This window comes from Chelonia mydas, chromosome 25, assembly GCF_015237465.2.
Source record: "Chelonia mydas isolate rCheMyd1 chromosome 25, rCheMyd1.pri.v2, whole genome shotgun sequence".
Classification (NCBI taxonomy): domain Eukaryota; kingdom Metazoa; phylum Chordata; order Testudines; family Cheloniidae; genus Chelonia; species Chelonia mydas.
Window position 1 is genome coordinate 3,898,331 of NC_057858.1, and position 24,699 is coordinate 3,923,029.

General features: G+C 55.3%; 1 protein-coding gene across 22 annotated transcripts in view; it reads left to right on the forward strand.

Moving 5' to 3' along the window:
• The first annotated feature begins 436 nt into the window (after window positions 1–436).
• UNC13A (unc-13 homolog A) overlaps window positions 437–24,699 on the forward strand; it is a 114,847-nt gene continuing 90,584 nt past the window's right edge. For all 22 annotated transcript variants that reach the window (XM_043535929.1, XM_037885918.2, XM_037885921.2 and 19 more), the window contains exon 1: window positions 437–649. In XM_043535929.1, coding sequence (XP_043391864.1) covers window positions 628–649 — 22 coding nt within the window. In that variant the 5' untranslated portion in view covers window positions 437–627. The remainder of the gene's footprint in view (window positions 650–24,699) is intronic.

The window sequence follows — 24,699 nt, forward strand, 5'->3', positions numbered from 1 at the left end:
AGTCTGACGTGGAGTGAGCGCCAGACCCAGACACCCAGCCCTCTGATGCCCTTGGACAGGGTGCTCTTCAGAGCAGGCCCCTCCCCGGACCTCCTTGATCCAGATACCGGACCCCCCCCACACACAGACAGCCCCAGAAAGCACACCAAGTCATGCATCAGAGGGGGAAATAAGCAGGCTTCAGGTGAACAGTAGCCCAGCTGCGGGGTGGGGGGCGATCTGGTCCCAAAGCCAGGTGCGTAATGGTCGATGGCCCACGGCCTGCGAGTGCTTTCGGTGCGGGCGAGCCAAGGGGATTCTCTGGATGTGCATTATTCGTACACACACTTCCACCGACAGCCAGCTCGGGTGCCTTTAAGAACAGACCCAACCCCAGCTAATCAGGTGCCCCCAATACACCCGCCTCCTGCCTCTCATCAGCTTGACGTCAGGAGCTGTCCATAGGCCTCGGTGCTGAAACAAAATGGCTGGCTGCTAGCGACCCGGGTGAGGAGCAGCCCACACAGAGGCAGATGGAGCAGTATGCAATTTTCTAGCAAGCACACACCCTTTCCCAAGCAGGCACCCAGCTAAGGGCTCACTCGGAAGTCCCCGGAGCCCATGTGGTAGCAGACAAGAGGACGGAACATGTCTTTGCTCTGCGTTGGAGGTAAGGCAAGGACCAGACCGGGTGTCTCTATTATATCTCCGGGCACACACATTGGGTAGTGATGTGCGATACGTACCGCTCGGCTGCTTAACAGCTGGGAGTCGAGCTGTGTGTGTTGCAACCAAGCGACTCCGTCGATATATGGACCCAGCTAATGGGTGCAGGAACAGAGCATTAGAAACAGACACTGACCGAGGGAATGGGGGGTGGGGGAGGGCGTGAAATGGGGCTATTTAATAAATGATCCACTCTGGCAGCTGAAAGACCATTTCCTTCTTTCCCACCTTCAGCACATGGCTAATTTGTGGGTGTGCATGTGCCTGCCTTTAGGATGCCTTTGTAATAACGGAGGAAGTCGATGGAAATCGTTGCAAGACCCACACATTTTTGTTTGCATTGAATGGCTCCTATCTGCCCCCCTGTAGCGCCCGATCCGTAGGATTTTTTTGGAAGCGATTATTGCGGGTGGATGGGGTTGGTATTTATTACACGTTAGAGTCTAACTATTGGGATTTAAAGAGGGCAGCTGAATGTGGGTTAATCCTAGAGCTGCTTTCTCTGCAATGATGGTTAATCCTGTGCAGGGCATTTGCACTGCTAATTTATACCAGAATTGATTTTCACTTTTTTTTTTGGCAAGCTATTTTTGTAGCGAGGAGTGATTTGCACCTTCTCTTTAATGCGCTGGGGGGGGCGGTTTCTCTCCTTTTGAACCAATATTAATTCCAAAACTGTCTTTCTAATGCCATTTTATTCATTTTGAAGTCAGTAAGTTGAGAGGTGACATTTGGAAAGATTGCTTAGTTTATACTTGGCATTTTACAGCCCATCTGAGGGTGTGTGTGAGAGAGGGAGTGGGGGGGGGGGGAGTTTCCATGTACATCCATTTAATGTTAAACGTGTCGGTATTCTTGTTCTGATCCATTTCCAAAGAACTAGCAATGTCGTCATAAGGGATCGAGAATAAGCTGCTGGCTGGGGCTGAACTTTTAAGGATGTGGAGCATGGAATTTAGGAGCCTTTTTATGATTTTGAAAAGGGTCCCAGTGGGGAGGGAGGTGGCTGGCTAGTAGCACTATGCCTCACAGACACTAATCCTGCTTTGAAAGCACTCGGTGGGACAACCTTCAGGATTTAGACAGATGTTTATTTGGCAAAGCTCGGTTGTTTTCAGGGAGCAGTGGTGTGCTGGCTTCCCGGCTGAATATCCCGCTGCGTGGAGCCCGTCTGAAAGCCGGGGCGCTCAGCAGTGTGCGAGCCTTCCCCACAGCAGCTTCATTCACAAAACCCAACCCAGTCTAGAACACCCAGCTGGCATTGTTAGACGGTCTTTGCATATTTGGCAGGTGCACTGAAAGAAATTGCATATGGGGGGAGGGGAAGAAGAGGGGGATGACACAAATGATGCCCTCTTACCAGAGCTTGTCCCAGCAGACCTTTCTGGAGGCGATCGGCTTTGCATTAAAAGCCGTGTGTCTGGCTTTGGAGGAAACCCGCAGAAATGTTACGGAATAAAGCACCCCCTTTGCCCCCCATGCCGGCCGGAAAGAGTCAGAGCCAGCCCACCCGATCCAATTACACCGCTCCATTTACATGTTCCATTGATCAGTCCCCCGAGCCTTGGGCATATGCATGCAAATTAATAAAGAGCCTGCCATAAATGATTGGGGAAATAGCCTTTTGCTGCCTTGCGGCGCCCTGTGGATTGATGAGGGGGCGGGGTGTGCTGGGAAGGGGGGGTGGATTCTTATTATTAAAGGTTTCTCCTATAAATCACGGCGCAGATTGTTCGGTGTGCTCCAGCGACAGGCTTCGGTTGAGAACAGTTTATGAATGAATTCACTACAGAGGATGGCGTCCTGTGGTTTGCTGGGTGGTGCAGCCTTCGATTTTTGGCAGGCTCTGAGTGCCTTCCCTATATGGCACGGATGTCCTGCCTTGGGCCCCGGCCTGCCGGGGACATTGGTTGGTGGCTCTGCCATGGAGCCATGAGCATGGGTGTGTATGTGGCGCTGTTCACAGACTCCCTTGACGCCTGCCCTGCCAGGCTGCAGCCCCTCTTCCCGCTCCTACAGAACGGCTCATTGGGGTTCTAGCTGCACTTTCCCCTGCACCTCCTGGATTAGCGTCAGGGGGACCGGAACCGAGGGGCCACAGGGTCATGGCCCATCCACTTTTCACCATGGCCACAGCCCCCTGCCCCTCCTCTCCCCCCAAGGCCCTGCCCCCCAGGCCTGGCCAGAAGCTGGAGCCCAGCCCGGGGAGCCTGGACAGCTGTGGGGAACCATGGACCCTCCACCTGCCTGGGGTGGGGGTCCCAAAAGCAGCCCCCGGTCTGTGTTCCCACCCCCCAGTCCCTCCGCAGGGCAGTTGGAGGGTCTCCCCATAGCTGCCCGCGCTGCTCTTATCATGGCCCAGTGTCTGCTCTTTGGCCCCCAAGACCCCACCCCCCCAGCCAGGCCAGAAGCTGAAGCCAGGTCGCGTTAAGAGCTGCGTGGGCAGCTGTGGGAAGCCATGGGCCCTCCACCTGCCCTGGGCGGGGACACGGGCCAGGGGCTGGTCTTGGGACCCACCTCCCCAGGCAGGTGGAGGAGCCTGGGCTCCGTTCCCCTGCTCGGCTCTGGCTTGGCCAGGGAGAAGCAGTGGGGCGGGGCCATGGAGGGGGCAGGGACTCGTGCCCCTCCCCACATTGTTAGGAAGAATCCATCACCCCTATTAGCGTACACTCCATCCGTGGCCCCACCAAGTCGTGAGACCTCCTTGTCAACCTCCTCCTGGCGCTGGCCAAGACACCAACCCTCACTCCAGGAAGAGGAAGCTGGATGGGGGTGGCTCTGTGACTGTGGCGCCCGTCCCCAGCCCCTTGTCCGATCACGCCTCCAAGCAGGATTCCTCTGGGCAGGGTCCACTGACTCCTCAGACACCCGTGAGCGCAGGTGGACACTGTCCGGGGTTCTCTGGGCTCAGTGATTCCTCCCCCTCGGTTGAGAGGGGGACCCGCCTGTCCCCATCCCGGCAATAGGTATCCAGCACGCACGGCTGCCCATTGCACCTGGCTCTTGGTTTTGCCCTGGTTTCTCCCTGCCTTTCCCTTTCTTTTCCGTACAGTTTGCAAGTTCCCCCAGCAGGTGCATTAAAGGAGCGCAAGTCTGGAAGCTTCGGAAGTCAAGCCAGACCTTTGCTAAACTACTCGCCTCTGCCACTGCCATTTTAATGTCACTGTAAAATGATCAGGGAAAAGTAGGGCAAGAAATCTGATGGCACATATTTATTTTTATGCAGGGGGCTGGAGGATTTAAATAACAGGGCATGAGCCACACCCCCGCCTGCTTTTCTGACTAAGACTGACAGCTCTGAGCATCTTTCTTTAACGAGCACAGCTTCCAGGGGGCCGTCAACTCGGCTTAACTATCATTTATTTCAGAGCCCTTCACAGGCACCGTCGCTCCAGGGCAGAACAAGTTAGATTGTTTGAATGCACAAGCTTAATTAACAATGGGCCCAGCAGGGTTCGCCTCACCGTTTTTTCTGGGCAGGCTTCCGGGTGGAAAAGGATCAAGGCCAGATTCTCAGCTGGGTTAAATCGATGGCGTTCCAGTGGCGGGACCTCACTGACACCAGCTGAGAATCTGGCCCCACATCTTTAAGCGGCTTCAGATGCACTTGCTGCAACTTTGGGAAGTAACATCACTACAGTCCTCCCGGTTTTTGAGTCTATTTTTGCTTCCATGTCTGATAGAGTCAGTTCACTCTTGCCTGTGCCTCCCTGCTCTGAATTAAATCTTCTCCTCGAATCCTGAACAGGAGCCGGAGCCCTACACAGATGCCCCCAGAAATCCCAGCGGAGGACTATATTCTGCTTGCCATTGTGGGTCCTACAATGAAATACAGCACAATAATAGCCAGGGCTGCAAACTGGGGTGTAGCGTGACCTCTATGAATGCAGGAGACACAAAAAACCCAGGCCAGCGCTGACCAGTGACCTCGTCCGACGAACATAAGAACAGCCATACTGGGTCAGCCCAATGGGCCAGCTAGCCCAGTATCCTATCCTCCAAAGGTGGCCAGTGCCAGGTGCTTCAGAGGGAATGAACAGAACAGGGCAATTATCGAGTGATCTATCTCCTGTCCTCCAGTCCCAGCTTCTGACTGTCAGAGGTTCAGGGACATCCAGAGCATGGGGTTGCATCCCTGTCCATCTTGGCTAACAGCCATTGATGGACCTATCCTCCATGAACTGATCTAATTCTTTTTTGAACCCAGTTATTGTTTTGGCCTTCACAACATCCCCTGGCAATGAGTTCCACAGGTTGACTGTGTGTTGATTGAAGAAATACTTCATTATGTTGATTTTAAACCTACTGTCTATTAATTTCTTTGGGTGACCCCAGGTTCTTGTGTTTATGTGAAGGGGTAAATATCACTTCTCTATTCACTGTCTCCACACCAGCCATGATTTTATAGACCTCTGTCATCTCCCCCTCAGCCGTCTCTTTCCCAAGCTGACCAGTCCCAGTGTTTTAATCTCTCCTCATGTGGAAGCTGTTCCATACCCCTCATCATTTTTGTTGTTCTTCTCTGTACTTTTCCAAGTTCTAATATCTCTTTGGAGATGGGGTGACCAGCACTGCACTCAGTATTCAAGGTGTGGGCGTACCATGGATTTATAGAGTGGCATTATGATATTTTCAGTCTTATTATCACTCCCTTTCCCAATGGTTCCCAACATTCTGGTCGCTTTTTTGACTGCCGCTGCACATTGAGTGGATGTTTTCGGAGAAATCTCCACAATGACTCCAAGATCTCTCTTGAGTCATAACAGCTAATTTAGACCCCATCGTTTTGCCTGGATAGGTGGGGTTATGTTTTCCAATGTGCATTACTTTGCATTTATCAACATTGAATTTCGTCTGCCATTTTCTTGCCCAGTCCCCCAGTTTTGGAAGATATGCCTGTCCTTTCCACTGCACTTTAAATCGAGGAAGAGAGATCCTCAGCTGGTGTAAGCTGGCATGGTCACATTGCCTTTGGTGAACCTGTCAGTCACACCAGCTGAGCATCTGGCCCTAGGTATCTGAAATACATAGAACAGTAAGAAATCGCTCTTTCACACAGTTGGCCTGATTCTGTTTCCTTTCCTCCGGCTGGGTGGGATCCAGTCCTGCGAGGAAGGCCCATGTGCCCCTCACATCCTCCAAAGGGGGCTTGCTGGTGCACATGTAACGCGGACAGACCCCGGTTGGCGGGATCGAACATGGGACCTCTGGAGTGTCACTCATGAGCCTCTATCACATGACCCCGATTGGCGGGATCGAACCTGGGACCTCTGGAGTGTCATTCATGAGCCTCTATCACATGACCCCGGTTGGCGGGATCGAACCTGGGACCTCTGGAGTGTCACTCGTGAGCCTCTATCACATGACCCCGGTTGGCGGGATCGAACCTGGGACCTCTGGAGTGTCATTCATGAGCCTCTATCACATGACCCCGGTTGGCGGGATCGAACCTGGGACCTCTGGAGTGTCATTCATGAGCCTCTATCACATGACCCCGGTTGGCGGGATCGAACCTGGGACCTCTGGAGTGTCATTCATGAGCCTCTATCACATGACCCCGGTTGGCGGGATCGAACCTGGGACCTCTGGAGTGTCATTCATGAGCCTCTATCACATGACCCCGGTTGGCGGGATCGAACCTGGGACCTCTGGAGTGTCACTCGTGAGCCTCTACCGCATGAGCTAAAAGCCAACTGGCTGTTAGCTAAGGCTATAAAGCAGATTCATTTTATCTCTCTCTTTAAGTGGTCTCGGTGCCACTAGATGGGACAGAACCCCACCCCCAGGAGGTGTCTTGGTTACATGCACAGAGCCTGGGTGGGCCCTCTGCACATGAATGAATTCCACCTCCCAGGCCACCCTTTCCTTGGTGAGCCTCTTAGACAATGGATTCTCACCCGCCCAGCTGCACAATGCCATCTCTATTTGCTCACGAAGGCACTGATCCTTCAATCCGACCGACCCACGCATCCAATGGGGCCCCTGGTATGGGCCACATGCAGGATTGGGGGCCTCCTCCGGGAACGGGGCGGTTAGTTGCCAGCCTGACCCAATGACAGCTCCTGGGAATATATTTAGCACCAGCGCGACATTGGAGTCATTTCTTTGTGGATTCTTACTTCCAGGCGTCCTATAAATAGGAACTTGGGCGGTGGTGTTTTCTTGACGTTATTAAAGTGCCTTCCTGAAGTGTCTGTAATAGTAGGATGCCGCAAAATGTTTGTTCAAAGCCCTCGTTTTGAGAGGCTTAAAACAACTTCAAGTGGGTCAATTCAACATCCAAATTTCGCGTCGCAGCAGGGTTTGGGTGGGGGAGTCTGGAGGGGCTATTCTCCCCAGGGGGATTAAAAGACTCCCTTGGCCATCCCTTTGCGAAATGCAATTCAAAGCCAGCCCAAGCCAAGCAGGTGCTTTGGGGTGGAAGGCTGGGCCTGCCACAGCCATGGGGACAGGCAGGAAAGGAGCAGGAAGGGTCTGAGCCCCGTCTCTGCCTTGTGCCCTTGGTTACGCCTGCCCCAAACGCTCCCCGTTCGCATTTGGCCGCATTTTGCCCCCTTTGCTCTGTGCCCCAGATACCAAGCACTGCCCGGCAGTGGAGAACTGGCTTACGGTTCCCAGTATCAATAGCACAGATTCGGGGAGCTAATTCCTCAGCTGCTGCGTAACTCATGGCCTTTGACTGACACCAGCTGAGGAAGCAGCTGCTCACACACACACACCGGCCTACGCCTATAACGACTGGCTCAGTCAGAAGCAGAGACAAATCCCCAGGGTCCTTACATGGGGCCTGAGTCTGCTCTCACAGTGAGTTTAAACAGAAGAACATAAGAACGGCCAGACTGGGTCAGACCAAGGCTCCATCTAGCCCAGTCTCCTGTCTTCCGACAGTGGCCAATGCCAGGTGCCCCAGAGGGAATGAACAGAACAGGGAATCACCAAGTGATCCATCCCATATTGCCCAATCCCAGCTTCTGGCAAACAGAGGCTAGGGACACCATCCCTGCCCATCCTGGCTAGTACCCGTTGATGGACCTAGACTGTAAACTGGCTTCCATGGAGTTACTCCTGATTTACACCAGAGAGAGAGGAGAACTGAGCCTTGGCTTGCTCCATAGCTCAGCAACACCCCCTGTGACTCCAGTAAAACAGGATTCAGGATTTGACCCCACTTGGAGCCCACGACTGTGTTCTCTGGGTGGCTTTACAAGGCTTAAGGTACTCGAACTTAGTAAAAGAGACCAAGGCCCAGAGCCTTCATGGTAGCACCAAAGACCCACTGAAATCAATAGGAGTTAAGTGCCTAAATACAATTGAAGATCTAGGACCAAGTTCCCTGCTGCTTGAACCAGACACCTAGGAAATCAGAATCCTATCCATGGAGAGGGTCTGGGCAGATCGTGCAGCTTGTGTTCACAGTCACCGGGTTCCTGCTCCATTGTATTTCTGCAGGCGAGTGAATTCCAAAGGCGTGGGGCCAGCCTCCACCCCTGCGGCCATCGAGTCCCAAAGTTCCAGGGACAGGCGATGACGGGGGATCGGAGCTTTGGTGGGTTCCCTTACACGTCCTTTCTGGGCCCAATGAATTAGCATGCCAGGGAGCACTGGGTGCAGGAAGCCTGGGTGCTGGCCCTGTAAGGTACGGAGCGCGCAGCTAAAGGCAGGTGCGGTGAAAGCTGGGACCCAGGGATGGCCTTGTTAGCCTGGCCGCTCTTGCAGGGGTATTAAACACACCCCGAGACAGCAGCTGTCAGCTACTGGTCACCAGAGTCAGTGGGAGGTGGGAGCCTGTCTCCCTTTGCGGATCCCAGCCTGAGGGTAGGTTGAGATGCTAAACGACGTGGTGGTCTCCATCCATTCCCTAGCTGACCGGGGTCCCCAGCCCAAGCTGCCATCTGGCACCAGCTGGGCCCAATCTTGGTGATCAGAGCGGGGCAGTCGAGAGATGAATGAGGCTGTAGCGTGAATTGTCTCTGCTAGAGGCAGTCAGGATGGAGGTGTGTTGTTGGGGAAGTATGGAGGGGACCATCCTCTGCCCACACTGGAGATGGTATCTCATGGCCACCGTGGTTAATGTAGAAACCTTCACCACCATTCAATTGACTCAAAGGGTGGAGTCCAACCTGCACTTCATCAGACTTCAAGAGCAGAACCATGGCCCGATGTACACCAGGTGATGCCCCTGCCGGACAAAGCTGATCAGGACTACGGTTCTCACCTTCCCCCGTGGTTCTGCAGAGCGGGGCAGGGAGGGAGGAAGGTGGGAGGGGTAGGTGCAGAAGGAGGTGGAGGTGCAGAGAGGGTGGGCAGGAGCAAACCAGCAATCAGCAGAGGAAGTCCAGTCAATCGCATCGTCCTCTAGTGTCTGTCTCCACATGGACCCCCATCTCCATCACCCAGCGAGCCCAGGTCCCAGCTCTCAGCACAGGTGCCGGAGTTCGATGTGGTGATTCTAGTGCCAATGACTCCTCCGGCGGGGAGGGGATGAAGCTGGGACTGACCTCTTTCAGGCTACCTATTTATTCACACACTTTGGCGTCTGCGCAACTTATTGCTCCATTTGCTTCTGTTCCGCTCCATCAGGGCCACACGGTTCCTCTCCCATCACTTGGCGCTGGGCTGGTTTCTCTCTTGGTTGCCTTCTCCCGGCATTGATTTTGCTTTTGGAAAAAATGATTTTCGCTCCTTTTAATAGTACAATTACCGGGCCCCTCCCCTCTGCGCTGCAGCTTGTCGCTCTGGCACTGAGGGAAGGCGTTGATGCTTAGAGGAAGGGAGCTGGGCTTGCATGTGAAGGAGTGTCTTTTCCCAGTGCCCTTTGGGTGGCTGGGAAGAGATCCCAGGCTGGAAGCTCCCGGAGAATCAGGAATGACCAGTACTGGCTTGTACCTCTGAACCCCCAGCACAAGTTCAAACCCTGCAATTGACTCACACAGCGGAGTCTGTGGAGCAAGTCCCATGCTGCAGATCCCAGAGCGGAGGGGCCTGTCAGCTCAGGAATTGTTCAAATGCTCGACTTCCTGCAGAATGAGCCCCCAGAGCCGTGTGTTCCAACAGAAAATGAACCGGCCACATAATCAGAAGGAACAAGCCAGGGCTGAATGTCGACAGGAGAGTTCTAGCCTGGCTGCATGGCCAGGGGTCTATTCCCAGTTCTACCACCCATGTTCGTAGACTGCCAGCTTTCTGGGACAGGGGCTGCCTCTTTGTACAGCCCCCAGCACAGAGGGGCCCCAGTACAAATCATTAACAGCACAGACTGGCTGGACCCCCATCTCATTTATGCTCAGGGCCTTGTCTATCACCCTGTCAGTGTAAGGGGGCTGTAAAGTGGGCAGGAATGGCCCTCTGCAAATGCTCCCTTGGCCCTCCTCCCCCAGCAAGTCCTGCTCCCAGCCCTTTGCATAAGGAGCAAGATCTGGGGCATGGCCACAGCACACTGCACCATGACCATTCACTGGCCCCCAGGGGGACCATACGGCGGAAAAGCATAGATTAGAGCAGCCCCGAGGCTGTTCTAACTTACTCCAGAATGCAAGGATTACTGAGAAAGCTTAAAGCCCCTCCATCCATATCTGCCTCTGCAGGGAGTCAGGCTAACTGGGAGTCAGACCTGTTGTCTGCCCGTGGGCAAGTCATGTCCCTGCTCTGTGCCTCAGTTTCCCCATCTGTAAAATGGAGATACTCTTCCTCTCCTGGGGAGAGGATGAGCTAATGTCAGCAAAGCTCTGTGTAACTGCTCAGTGTTATTACATAGCTGAGGGGAAGGGGCTGCCTTTCAGCAGCAAGCGAATTGCCTGGGAGCGCGCCACGCTCTAGGAATGAAATTTGCATTTGGAGCGTGTTAATTTTGTGCCCCAACTCTTTGGAGGTGAGGAGGCTCTGGCTCATCTCCCCCTTGCTCTGGGCACCCTTCTTACAGAAGAGCATGAATGTCACGTTTTAAAGGAGCAGCTACAGGCTCCAAGCCTGGTTGTGCTGGGCGCTGCCCAGACCAAGTGAGAGACAATCCCTGCCCCAGAGAGCTTCCTGCCTAAAGACACAAAGGGCAAATGGGCACAGAGAGGGGCAGGGACTTGCCCCAGGTCAGCCGGCAGGGGAGTGGCAGAGCTAGGATTAGAACCCAGCTCTCCAGCCAGAGTCCTACCCACTAGACCACACGGAACCCAAAGCTGCTCTCGCCCCTTGTGGCCACTGTACACCCGGCCTTTGGGCTCCTGCCACAGAAATCCACCTGCCCGGACGCCTTGCACTTACCCCCATCTCAGCGCGCCGCTTTCCAGCCGATGGGCTGTAAACCCAACCACATAGGAACGTATCAGCTCCCCGCTGGCCCACTCTTCCAGCCATGCGTCCCTCCCCAGGGTGTCACGCTCCTGTCCAGCCACTGGCCGCGGGCTAGGCTAATGGAGCAGGCTTCTCATCCGGCAACAACAGCCCGGATCATAACGTAGCCCCGTGGACCCTTCACCAGGCCACGGCTGCCTGCTTGCTACCGAAGGGTGGGGCCTGGGGCGGATCGGCGCCACACAAGGCTGAGGGAAAGGACTCGCTTGGATTTCTTTGCTGGAGATCTCGGGGTGACTCCCTGTGCTTGGGGTTCCGGTCAGCAGGCAGCTGAAGAGAGCTGGCGCTGGGCACGGGCACTGTGCCACGTGCTGCTTCGCACAGGGGCTCATTAGACGTCCTGGCGCGGTTCTCCCTCGGATGGTGGCTTTGGGGTACGGTGATAGCCAGACTGCTCACGCAGCTGACGGCTGTCTCCGATCTAGCTCCAGACAACGCCTGTTGTAGGCAGCCTGCTGCCCAGCCAGGGAGGCGGCTAGCGGTTAGCGCCAATGGTCATGGAGCAAAGCGCGGCAACTGCTGGGCTGGCCTCTTCCGTTCCCCGGCTCAAAGCCATCGGCGCAGCGTGGCTCAGCTAACACCTGTGCTGGGGTGCTCGATAGGGCCCTGAGAGATTCAGCGAGTTCCTGCTGGCTTGTATCTTCTGGAGTCCATTTGTACTCGGAGGGAGACCCAGTTCGGTAACAGGGTTGGGGGAGGGAAGGGGAGACATTTCGTCTTAAACTTCGGCAGGTGGGCGGATTCAGCGTGGAAAACACTTCCCCAGGCTAGGCAAGGGCACATTGCACTCCCCAGAGCCAGAGCTCCTTGCTTTCATCCTTCTCCAGGTACATTGCAGGCCTCAGGGAACGTGGCACACCTTGCGAGGGCGGAAGGAATTTATACCCCCTTTACAGAGCAACGAGAAGCAAAATAACTCCCCTCTCGTCACTGCCAGGATGACAACTCCAGCATCCTGACTCCCATTCCCCTGTTCTAACCACACATCTCCCGTGTCTACAAATCCTGCATCTTGGCAGGGGTCAGGCAGGACGCCCCTGGTGGTCCCTTCTAACCCTACGTTTCTGTCGGACTCCCAGTGCTCTCCTCTCACCGTTAGCTCACACTTCCCTGTCACAAACACTCTCACATGGGGCTCCAGTGTCCGGCCCCACCTGCGATTGTCTGGACCGGGGCACAGTGGGGGTGGAACACCCCCCTTCTGGTCTGGCCGTGTTCCGCACTGTCAGACAACAGGGAGAGAATTGCCAAGTCAGATATTGTTGGCACTGCTGGCTCAGCCACCTCGCCCATCTGTCTAGCCACATGTGATGCCACCCGTACAACCGGCTGGAACGGTAGGAAAGATCAAACCCAACCCACTGCTCCCTGGGGGTCCAGTTCCCTTCTCAGCCACCCCCGGGGAGAGCGGGAAGAACCCCTCTGCTGTCCATGCAGTTAGGCAGGCAAAGGGAAAGGACAGTGGGCCCTGCTGAGCCTTGTTTAGGAGGCAGTGTTGTCTACTGGATAGATCACTGCGCTGGGACTTGAGACACCTGCGTTCTATGCCTGGCTCAGTCACTGACCTGCGGCAAGTCACGGCCCCTCTCTGTACCTCAGTTTCCCCATCTGCAAAATGGGGATAAAGTCACTGATCCACTTTGAGACCTACTGATCAGAGCTAGGTCTTATTATTATTGTTTAACAGCCTTGTGATGGGGTGTACTTGCCCCGCATTGGAGATGAAAGGGTTAAGCTAGCACTCCTGGCAGCTGAAACCGTGCCCCCTCGCCCCTGCTGGGCCACACTTCCCTATAAAGGGGAGCAGCCCTGCCTCGTTCTAGGCTGACTGCTGGAGAGGAAGGATGCACCTTGCAGGCTCCAACATGGGAGTAGTCCAAACTCTAGACCGTGGGAACCAGAGGTGCTGAGACGCAGGCAGATGCCCGGATATCTGTGGACACCCAAGGGAGGTTGGAGCTGCCGGGAGCAGGGCCAGCTGAGGAGATCGGAGAACCCGCAGGTGTCCAAACCGCAACTTCAGGAAATACAGTCGGAAGTAGCCCAGGGGAATTAGACAGTGGACCAGTTACAGAACTGGATCTTGAGTCAGCATGTTTCAGTTGGATCCCCGCTGACTCAGTGGCACACGCACTCGCCACTGCCAGGCCCTTGGCTGGGACCCCTGGAGAGGGTGGGCCTGGGTCCCCCTACCATGGCCGCCACACCCCTGCCCCAGGTAGTGGCCCATTTCCCCAACTCTGGCCACTCGGATCCATAGCACTGCTAAGGAGGGCAACCTCATTGACTCTGGCCACTAGGGCCGTACAACCGTGTTGAGGAAGTCAGTCACACTGACTGTGGCCACTAGGCCATACAGCCTGAGTGAGAGGGCGATTATATTGACTCCGGCCATTGGATCATACTGCCCTGCCATCAAGGGCCGCCATATTGGCTCTGACCATTGGGCTGTACTGCCCTGAGGCTAAGGACAAGCAGGCAGACTTAACCGCGGTGCCACGACGCCGTTGCCTCTCCCCACAAAGGGGGATGGGGTGTACTTGCCCTGCAACACGCCTGAACTTGCCCCGCCCCCCTAACCTTCCCCCCCGGCCTCACCCCTGGCAGAGCTACTTACGTCTGTGCAAAGCAGGCCTGACTCTCCCAAGCACTAGGCCTGATGTGTGCTGAGCTGGAGGCCCAGAGCCAGTGGATGCCATCATTTCAGGACTCCCCTGCCGCCTGGGAGAATCCCAGCTAGTATACAGCCACTTAAGCAGCTCCTCTACGGGTCCCACTTCCAGTGTAGAGGGTGTGTGTGACGAAGCGGGACTGTTCTTAATGTTTCCTCTGAATAGTGTGGGGGTGCCTCAGTTTCCCCTGTGCAGTTCTTAAGTCTCTAGGGGGTGGGATATGTGTGTATGATCATTGCAGAGCCCTAGAGGGCAGGTGTGTGCAGGGGTCTGGACACAGAGAATGGCCGACACCCTCTTTCCTGGCAACTGATGGCCTGGGCCCTTCCCCCCTGCAAGGTGAGAGCTAAAGGGTTGGAGAACAAAGGAATCAGGTGACCTCCTGGCCCGGGAAAGGGACAAAGCCCAGAGGAGGAGGGGATGGAGAGAGTTTCAGTTTGGGGCTGGCTGGAGACATGGAGTGAAGTGCAGACATGGCTGTCTGGCTCACTGCCCCCCAAAATGGACCCAGCTGAGGGGTCCTGTTCTCTGCACCTACAAGCTCTGTTTTAGACCATGTTCCTGTCGTCTAATAAACCTCTGTTTTACTGGCTGGCTGAGAGTCCCGTCTGACTGCGGAGTTGGGGGACAGGACCCTCTGGCTTCCCCAGGACCCTGCCTGGGCGGACTCGCTGTGGGAAGCGCACGGAGGGGCAGAGGATGCTGAATGCTCCGAGGTCAGACCCAGGAAGGTGGAAGCCGTGTGAGCTTTGTGTCCTGCAGACAGGCTGCTCCCAGAGAGGAGACTTCCCCAGAGTCCTGCCTGGCTTCGTAGGGAGCAGCTCCAGAGCATCACCCGGGGACTCCGTGACAGTTGGCCTGGGGAAAGGGGCGTGGCTATGGCTCCCAGCATCCATTTGGTCTCCAGTTGCTGGAACAGCCTCTGGGGATGGTTGGGAGGTGATCCAAAATAGAGCAGCCTTAAGGCTGCTCTACTCTGCACTGGCTATCAGGCAGGTTGGGATCAGGACGACACAAAATCTGTTTTTTGAGATGTACGCAGCACTTGCAGCTCTCCTTGTTTTCAGCTCGAGCGCAGGTGCTCCGCGAGTCTGGAACCCCAGCCCCAGGAGAGCTCAGAGACTGCGGCATTTAAAACCAATAGCCACCTTTGCAAATGCAGCTGTGAGAGTTTATGCCTCAGCGTTTGGAAATTAGCAAGGGAGTGTGTGTCACAAATCTGGGCAATGGGTGCCCTTCATGGCTCACTCCCCCCTACCATTAGCCTGATGCCTCTCTCGCTCTGAAAAAGACATGATCTCTGTATTGCAGGTGGGGAAACTGAGGCACAGCAAAATGACTCACCTGTGGTCACACTGTGAGTCAATGACATAGGTGGGAACAGAACCCAGGAGTTACGGGCTCCTGCACAGCTGCTCACTCCCCCAGTTTGTGCCTTTGTCTAGTGTCATCCATGCCACCCTCAGCACTGGAGCCTCTGACCCCCTGGTGTGGGGAAGGTGAGAGGAGAAGGGGCAACTGCATCAGGTTCCCTTTGTGCCATGGGCAGCTGGGTGGATCCCATGGGGCACATCATGGGCTGGGGCAGCTATTCCTCATGGTGATCCACGGGGGCACATTTGGGGGAGCTGCACCTGGCCTTTAGCTCCCTCTGTGCAATGGGCGACTGGAAACATTGTATGTGGGATGACAGACCGGCTGGTGGGGAGATACACTCGGGGCTGCTGGCTGCACCCTGGCGGTGGGCCCTCTTTTGGCCACTTCCATGGGGAGACACTGAACGGGTGTCCCACCAGGTTCTGCCAAAATGAAAGCTGGGAAACGCTCCCAGCTGGGGATCGGGGCTTGTTCCCCCCACCAGCCCAATGAGGGAGGTTTTGCCCTTGTCCTCCAACAGAACCCCTTTGCCTGGCCTGGGGTGAGCCGCTGAGCTTTCCCCAGCGGGCAGGTGGGCAGGAGCCTTTAGTCTGACTGTGGCTCAGGAAATCCTGGAAAGCAAGGAACACACAGATCCAGCGCGTATGGCGGGGGGCAGGTGTCCACCTGTGACTCTGTATTTGATAGGGTGGTTATTTGGGGGGTGACTTTTATTAATGGGATGGAAGGAGAATGAAAAAATATCATGTAAACCATGGATGTGGTGAGATGGGAGGAGACGCAGCTGAGATCTGAGCCACCCCCTCCCCAGTGTGCTCAGCCCTGCTCTGACATTGACTCGCTGTGTCCCAGGCTGCTGGTTTTGAGCACCTGGGTATTTGGGGGCTGAGCCTGAGACACATGGGGCCTGTTTCTCTGAAGTGCAGAGCACTCCCAGTGCTGACTGACAGCCATGGGAGCTGCAGGTGCTCAGCTCCCCAAAGAGCACACCAAAGCAGGGGGGGATTTGCCAATGCAGGTCTATGGGTGCCTCAGTTTCCCATCTATAAGTTGGCATTGATGCTGTAATGGTGGTTTCCTCCCCTAGGTTGCTAAGGGTCATGGTTTGAGACTGGCTGAGGGAGATGGAAAGTGGTTTGGGGACGGGGAGGTGCCTGTCCTGAGGAGACGAGAGCTGCTGAGGGGGGCGCTGGCTGAATCAAGGAGTTCCTGGAGTTTTAAGACCCTTCCTCGGGACACCCTGTGACACTCTGGCTCTGCCCCATCTCCCCAGGGTGTGGGGAGGGTTCAGTAGCCAGTGTTTGCAAAGTGTTTTAATGGAAACTAAGGCTTGAATTTCCCCCAGTTCTCATGCACACTGGTCTCCACTTGGTTGGACCGCAGGTGGGCTGTATGTCAGGTTCGTAAGGCTGCTCTCAGAAAGGGCTGATTCTGCAGAATTCCTGCCAAACCTTCCCTTTCCTTCCTGGTGGCCTTGCAAGAACCCCACAACAGCCAGAAATTGCCATTGTCTCCACCCTGTTCACCACTCTTACTATTTCCTGGCAGCTGTAGGGATAAAGGGACAAGATCCGTCCAGCAGAGCTAACGGAGAATCTCTTAGCAGTCAAGTGCCCATGACACGAAGTTGTGCAGCTCTGATTCCATCCAGCAGAGGGCAGGGGCACAGGCCTCTGAAGATGATTGGTGATTAAAATCCACACCTGCAGCACCATAAATGTACAGCAGGTTTTGCCAAGGCATGTTCCTTGGCTGGGTAAAGCAAGGGCTGTTATCGGCCCAAGCAGGGTCTAATGTGGATAGCTGCCCACCAGCACTGAACGGTTGAGGTGTTATATTGCCCGATGGTTTTATAAACCCTGACAGGTGCGGGGCTGTATAGTGGGGAAGTGTGCTGCAAAGGGGGCTTTAGACCACAGTTTGCCGCCTGTCAATTCAGGCCTGAAATACAATCTAATTAATGAGAATGCTGGAATGGAGAGAGAGACACGCACACACACCCCGGCAAGTCTGTTAATTAAAACAGCTCCTTAAATACAGCTCCTGCCGGAGAACAATGGCCCACTGCCACCCGGTGTTCTCTGACAGTGGCTGATAGCAGATGCTTCAGAGGACACGCTAGGATCAACCAGCAGCAGGGCATAAACTGAGGCTGCCTAAGTGCACCTAATTATATACTTAATGGGGCGGCATGGCAGGAACCCCTCCTGAGCTGGTATAAGTCAGCCTGGCTCTATTGATTTCAATGGAGGGTATTGATTTAGGATCTGGCCACATCTCCGTTGCCTCCTCTCTCTCCAGGCAGTAGCAGCTGTGGGCCTGAAGCGTGTTGATTTTAGTACGTCTGGCTTCTCTGAGATGGCCTCTACTGAAATCCTGAGTGCGCACGCACACACATGCAAACACACACTTGTGCACACACCCAAACACGTGTGCACACACACTTGTGCACACATCCATACACATGTGCCCACACAGACTTGTGCGCGCGCACACACACACACATCCGGGTGCACATACACATCATCTCCTCCAGCTCTTTAGTTGGCCTCGGTCACTGGATACAAAGGGGTTGGGGCTAGAAGGCTCTCGAGGCTCACCGGGGACACGTGCCGCATAGCCGGGAGTCCTAGCTAGCCCCAGGTACCCAGAGGGCGCTGACCAACAGCACGGGGGGGGGCGCAGTCTCCACGGCTTGCCGGGGCAGCGTGGTGGAAGCAATGCTCTGTCCCCATTGGGGAGGGGTGACTTGGCTGCACCCCCCGCTGGCTAAGGAGGGAGCAGGACCAGACAGCTCCATGCTGAGGAGGTTCCATAGGCCATTCCTGTGGGGGCCCAGCAGAGCCCATGGCAGCTCCAGTCCACAGTCAGCAAGCGAGGGGATCCTGGGGCAGGGTGGAGGTGGGGTGCCAGAATTTCCCCCTTACCGTGTGCAGTGGGTGAAAAGGAGCCAGGCTCCAGCCTCGTTCACGTGAGCCATGAGCTTCGAGATCCTTGCCGGGGAGCCGCTGGAGCGATGCAAAGCCGGGTCAGGCCGGTGCCGGTGCTGGTGTGGGACACGGACAGGAGAAACTGGGGTCTGGCAGATTGTAGGGGGTGGGAATAACACCTCATGGGGGTGAGTCAGCCAGAGACTCCCCCATCCCTCCCTTCTCCCTGACCCTTTGCTAACCCGGGCTTGAGCACGGAGGGCCTGGGGCCAGCCCCTGCACCCGCTGCAGCAGACGGAAAGACGCCCACTGGTTGCAGTGGAGCTGGGCCCAGGCAGAGGGAGGTGCCTGGTGAACTCAATTGTTTTCCATTTTCACCCCATCTCTGCAATTCCCGATCCAGAGCCAGGGCAGCAACTCTCTCGTGCTGCATTTACTGAGAGCAGAACCAGGCCCAGCTGGGTCCAAACCAACCCCTCCCCCAACGGCACCTCTTCCCGTCTTCTTCCCAGCCTGGTTCCAGGGGCTGGGAGAAGCAGCTAGGAAGGGGGAGGAGGGGCGTGCTATCCAACTACAAGCACAATGCTGGCCTGCCCTATCTATGGGGAGCCCCAGTTGGCCGCAGTAAGCAGGGGCTGTCTCTATAACCCAAGTGACACAGCACCTGCTGCGGGACCCTACCGCTGGCTTCCTCCTCTCCCTGCATTGCTGGCATTAGGGAGGGGGGTTAGACTCCATCTCAATCTCTCTGCAAATGCTCCATCTCTCCTCCTGCTACACTAAGAGCGGGGCCAAGCACGGCCTTCACCAGCTACCGGCAGCTCCAGCCCTAGGTTTTACAGGGCCTGCGTCCATGTGTGTGTGTTGGGGGTCCCAGCCAGCCTTCCACTGGGGAGTAGGGTGGCTTCAGGACCCTTGGGGGAGGCGGGATGGGGAGCTAGGGAGAGGATCCTGGCCCTTGTGGTCGCTTCTAGCCCTGTGATTCTGTAGCAGTGAGCCCGCTGGCGAGATACCTGCTTGTGCGGAAGGAGGTGCCTGGAGCAGGGGCCGTTCCCAAATGCAGGGCTGCATTGCACACAGCTAGAGCCAGACCTGGCTTGTCACACCCCGCTCAGGAGCCAGGAAACCCCCGCCCAGCTGTGCACGCTGCTCCCTTTGTCGCTTTGCACAGATGTGCAAGCTTTGTGGAGGTGAGTGATGCCTCCAGCCAGGAGATCACAGCCTGGGGGGAGGGGTCGACACAAAGTGCAGGGGCAAGGAAAGTGGGTCGCGTGTCCCCAACCCTCTGAAGCCAGTAGATTTCATTCATCTCGCTCCCCCGTGGCCAGGTCCCGGAAGATCTCCAGGCATGAATGATGCACAGAACGGAGTGAATGGAAAGGGCTGCCGCTGGCTGCTCTGCCGGATCCGGTGGCAACACGTGGCGAATACCAAGTGACCGGGGTGGGGGAGGGGACCCAGCGCAGGTGGGAAAGGGGAAATAAATGACAGGGGAGTGGGGGGGGCTGGGGAGGGGGCTGGTGTGTATGAGGCCGAGGGCAGCGTGCATGGGAGTGGGAGGAGATGGCTGGAAATTTCCAGTGCAGCCAGAGGGGAGCCAGGTTTCCTTCTCACCCAACCTTGGCACTGCTCAGAGCCCGGGGGCTGATCCTCCTCTCACGCCAGTGTGAATCGGGAGTCAGTGGAATGAGCCTGCTGGGAGCGAGAGGGGAACTGTGCCAGTTCAGAGCCAAACTGCCTTGCACGACTCCCCTTCTAGCCTCTGTGGCCTGCTCTCAGGAGGCGCCGTGCCCCAGTGATCCCCGTCGGCGGGGGTTCTCTGGCTGGCCAGGGTCAACAGCTCTGGGGTTTGCTGGGTCCATCCCCTCCTGCCTATGATGGTTGTTGGTGTACAAGGCCCCTTTCCCACAGAGCTAGTACTGCATGATACCGACACTAAACAGCTCTGCAAAGACACAGTAATGGAGCGAAAAATATCGGGGCGGGGGGGGGCGTGATTTAAGGTGTGCTTTAGGTACAGGGGAGCTGTTAAAGATTGGGTGCTAGGGATTCTGGGAACTGAGGGCCAGGTGCACACAAGACATGTAGGTGAGGGTAGTGACATTAAAGGCCCTGATCCTGAGAGCCCCCCTCCCCGGTTCCCAGTGGAAACTGAAGATGTGTGAGACTGGATTGGGTCCTGAATGAGCAAGGAATCGAGCAGAGATGTGGAACTATGGGCTGGGGTGCAAACTAGGCTCTGGAAATCAGCAGGGACTCGCGTCTGGGGCTGGATCTACAGAGTCCGGGCATCTAGCTCCAGCTCTGCCTTGGCATCGCTGTTTAATTCTTGGCAAGTCACTTCCCCTCTTCATGACTCAGTTTCTCCATCTGTAAATCCGCAATAGGGACCCACTGTTGTAAAGCCTTTGGAGATCTCTGGATGAGAAGTGAAAGGTCAGCCAACACCAGGACCCCGGCTGCCCCCTGCTATGGCTGTGTGGCACAGGGATGCTGAGGTGCTTCTGCCATGTGAGAAGTGCAGATGGGCCTGTGCTGGGGTCAGGAGCAGATGTAGTCTGTGCCCTAAGGAGCGACGCAGCCAGTCCTCTCCAGCTGGGCAGGTCCGTGCCAGGCAGTGTTCCTGGCCCGGCTGGCAGCACCATGGTGGGTGGTTAGGGGAGAAGCTTGAGGGCTCCAGGAAAAGAGTGAGTTTTGGGGAGTTGCAACAAGGGATGCTTGGCCACAGGGTGGGGAGGGCCCCCCAGGTGGCACGGAAGGGAGGGGGAGCCGAGCGATTGGAATGGGTTGGCTGGCTGGCTGAAAGAACACAGCTCTGGGCATGTGGCCTTTGGCTAAGGATCCAACCAGGGGACGCAGGTCGCCTCAGATTCCCTGTGCCCACGGGGCAGAGTCACTCAATCTACCCCATGTCAATGGTCCCTGTCTGCAAAGTGGGGGTCGTGCCCCACAACCTCTTGGCAGGGCTGGGAGGGCAAAAATCCACTGGTGGCCGTGAGGCACTCCGAAGTGTTGTGATGAGAGCCCGATAGGTCCCAGGTCCCAGCTGTGGCCTGGATTTATTTTATCGTGATTGTTATTTTAACTATGGTCATGATCCTGCTGCCATCTGCCTCAGTGGAAGATTTTGTCCCTTCACTTCACTGGAATAGGGATCTGGCTCATTTCAGACCTCCCCCCCAGCCCACCCCCGCTCCCTCCCGCTCCAGCAGAAGGGAAATGGGCGGGCGTGCTGTCCTTGGTCCTGATACTGCGCTTTCCCTATCAGCTGCTATTTCCAGCGCTGAATAATATGCCAACCGCAGTGACACCGCCTGCAAATCAGCCCACGAGAGCTGTTAATCGTAGGACCTGGAATAACACGCGAGGCGGTGAAGAGGGCTCAGAGGAGAATAAATACGTCCCTTTGTACAGCCCGACGTGTTTAAAATAATCCACTGTCCACACCATGAAAGCCACGTTTTGGGGCAGAAATACAGTTCCACTTTGGCAGATTCTCCTCCGCTCAGACGAAGGCAGCCTGGCTTATTTGTTTTCATTGCAACCTATTTCCTGCCTGCTGCCAGGGCATAAGAACCAGGTCTTGGATCTGTGCAGAGAACTTCCCACCTGGCCTGGCTTTAAGGCCCAGAGCCTTTAGCCATTCAGAATCTATTGATTGACTGTGGCTTAACCCCACAGGGTTTTCCTCCTCATAAGCTGTTTCACATCCACTTTAGCTGTCTCACTAATTTCACAGAGATTATTATGGAAAGAAAGCGCCCCATAGCTCACACACTTCCACTGACAATGTGGTCTTGGCAGAAGGCCCCAGGCGAGGGGTGCATGAATTGATGTGGTTATTCTAGCCAGGGCTGCCGCAGTTAAGGGTCTGTTGGTATGTCCTTCCCAAGCCCCGGTTTCAAAGGTTTATTACAACTTGTCCCAGATTGGAAATGGGTATGAAATGGTCTCACTCTAGGAGGAAAATTTGCCTTTGGTACGTTTGCTTTGAAATCAGCCTGAGAATTTGTAAGTGAAATGGGTCAAATTTCTGAGCAAAGGGAGGCTTATATCAAAGGTATGTGGGATTTTTATTTTATTCTAGACATCTGGTCAAATATCTTGCACAAAGCCCAGAGTTGGGGTGTGTTTGTGGGTGGGTGTGTGAAAAACAAGACAACATAGCTTCCATGGAACAAAAAAATGTGGCTTTATATGTCCCTGCTTAGCACAGTCACACCAGGATTGTTTGGCTTTTAGGGTTTTTTCTCAGCTCCTCCACCCTTTTATCCCACATGGAAATAGAAGGCCATACAGTCCCCAAATACTCAGCAATGTGAAGGATCTGAGGGGAAACAATTAGGACGGTTCTCAGGAAAGAGGGACTTTCCAACAGAGCTAGCACAATGGGGCCCTGACTTCTCCGGCCCAGACGTTTCGAGGTACTAAGGCACTGTGACAAAGTCAGGCTGGATGGCTGCAGGGGGGGCTGGCAAAACAGGTATGTTAGCCCTACAATGCTAAAGGCCCTTTTTCCTACAAGCTGGGAAGGGGTTACTTCAGGTCAGTTAGGGACATCTGAGTCCAATTAAGGGCTGTCTGAAACCTGTTAAAATATCTCTCCTGGTGAGATAAAGGTTGGGGAGAGATAGGGGGTTTGTTTGAGCTGGCTGGCTTCCTTCCTTCTCCTCCAGTGAGAGATTGTGACCCTCCCCATAGGGGACACACCCAAAACCCAGTGCCTGTTTAGGGGAAGGACTGACACCCCAGGGCCAGCAACAGGACACCTGCCCCAGTGAGGGGGCCAGGGAAAGGTATCCCCTTTTGTTGTTTCCCTTTGTTTGGCAGAGGAGCACACCTCAGGCAAGCTCTGAGGCCTCCCGGGAAGGCTCTGAGAAACAAACCCCTAAGAGGGAAGACCCCAGGGCGGGGGCTGATTTACCCCAGGCCCTGTCCCTGCCAGAGGAGGGAGCGCTAAGACTGGCGAGGCAGAAGGGGTTCCCTGCCACAGCACCTAAATATCTTTCCAAATCTGCCCCTTGACGCCTAGCGCGAGGGAGCCCCTAAGCGCTACTGTAAAACAATAAATAATAATCCGGGCAAACAGCCTCTCTTAATTTCTGATTTAAAATGAGATACTTTCACACTAGATTTCCATGACTCTTCGGGGATCTTTGTTTAAAGACCCACTTTCCACCCTCCCGCTCCCTGTCTGATCCTGATGGGAGGCATCACGTGACCTGACTTTCTGTTGCCACATTCCTTTCCATGGCAACAGACTGTGACATGACAAATGAAGGCTTATGCCTTCTGGCAGGAGAGGAGGACACACAGCTAAGGTAGTGGGTCCAGTCGGGGACTGGAGGCCAGTGACTATGGCTGGAATCCACGCCAGGGATGCATTGGCTGACACTGAACTAGCCACTATTCCTTCTGTGCCTTGGTTTCCCCAGCTATATCATAACCCCACCGAGGGGCATGAGAGGGTCAGTGCATCCCGCTCTGCAAAGTGCTTTGCGATCCCTGCGTGACAGGCCCTGTAGATGTAAATTCTGTTTTATAAATCCCATTCCAGCCGCTTGGCTCCTGACGGAGCAGTGCGTGCTGTGAGCTGTATGGGAGATGAGAGCAACTGAAAACAGCCTCTGAGGTAGGAGGCGCTGCTGGGCACAGGGCACTTGCTTATTTAGGTGCCCAGCCAAGGATTTAGGGCTTTGGGGATTTTCAAAGGCGCTTACGGGAGTTTGGTTTCCAAATGTCACTGACAGCCAATGGGATCTGCGTGCCCAACTTTCTAGGTTGCCTTGAAAACTCCAGCCGAGGAGCCTCGCTTTAGGTGCTGGTTGTTGAATCTCTTACCTCTAGGTTGCAAGAGGGTGCGGCTTTCTCTCTGCCACGCGTCAGGTTTAGCCCAGCAAAAAGAAACAGGCAGATCCAATGCTGGGGCCAAGCTAGCTGCTGAGAACGCCCCTTTCATTCCTTCCTGGGGCCTGCCAGGGAACGGGCGAGCCGGGGCTGCATTTGACCAAGAGGTGGCAACACGCTAGCTGTGAAAGCTAGGCCAGGGTGCAAAATAGCAGCTCCAGACGGCTGCAGAAAGAGACAGAGACAACAGGCCAGACTAGACGTTGTTCTCTGGGTAATTGTTGCCCTCAGCTTGGTTCTTTTCTTTTCTTTTCTTTTCTTTTCTCTTCTTGGGCTTAGGAGGAAAAGTGGCTGAGTAGTCACTATCTGTTCCTGCTTCTGGAGCATAAAGGAAGGAGCTGGAGAATCTTATTGGGGTCCTTACAATGCTTTAATAGAGGCAGGGAGTTTGCTGTCAAAGGGAGGAGCCTGCTCAGAAGCTGCTCTCTCTGCTTCCAGGACGAATGGTAGCCCTCAGGTGTTCCTTCCTGGGGCTGGGCCTGTGACTCTGAGCCACAATGGCAAATGCTTAGCTCCCACTTTTGGCTCCTTGATTTCCAGTGCGGTAGCCAGCCCCCAGCAGCTCCCGTTTTCTCAGTGGGGGCCGGGTGAGAGGGGGATTCACCCCTGTTCTCAATGGGAGCTGACTGGCTCCTGAGCAATGGAGGAAGCTCTGGTCACTCCATGTACGTGCCTCAAACGGGAGCTGAGCTCCTCTGAAAATTGGGCTCCGGTTATGGGAACGGCGCGCTTTGAAATCCAGCCTTCGGGGGGTGGCTGGGGGG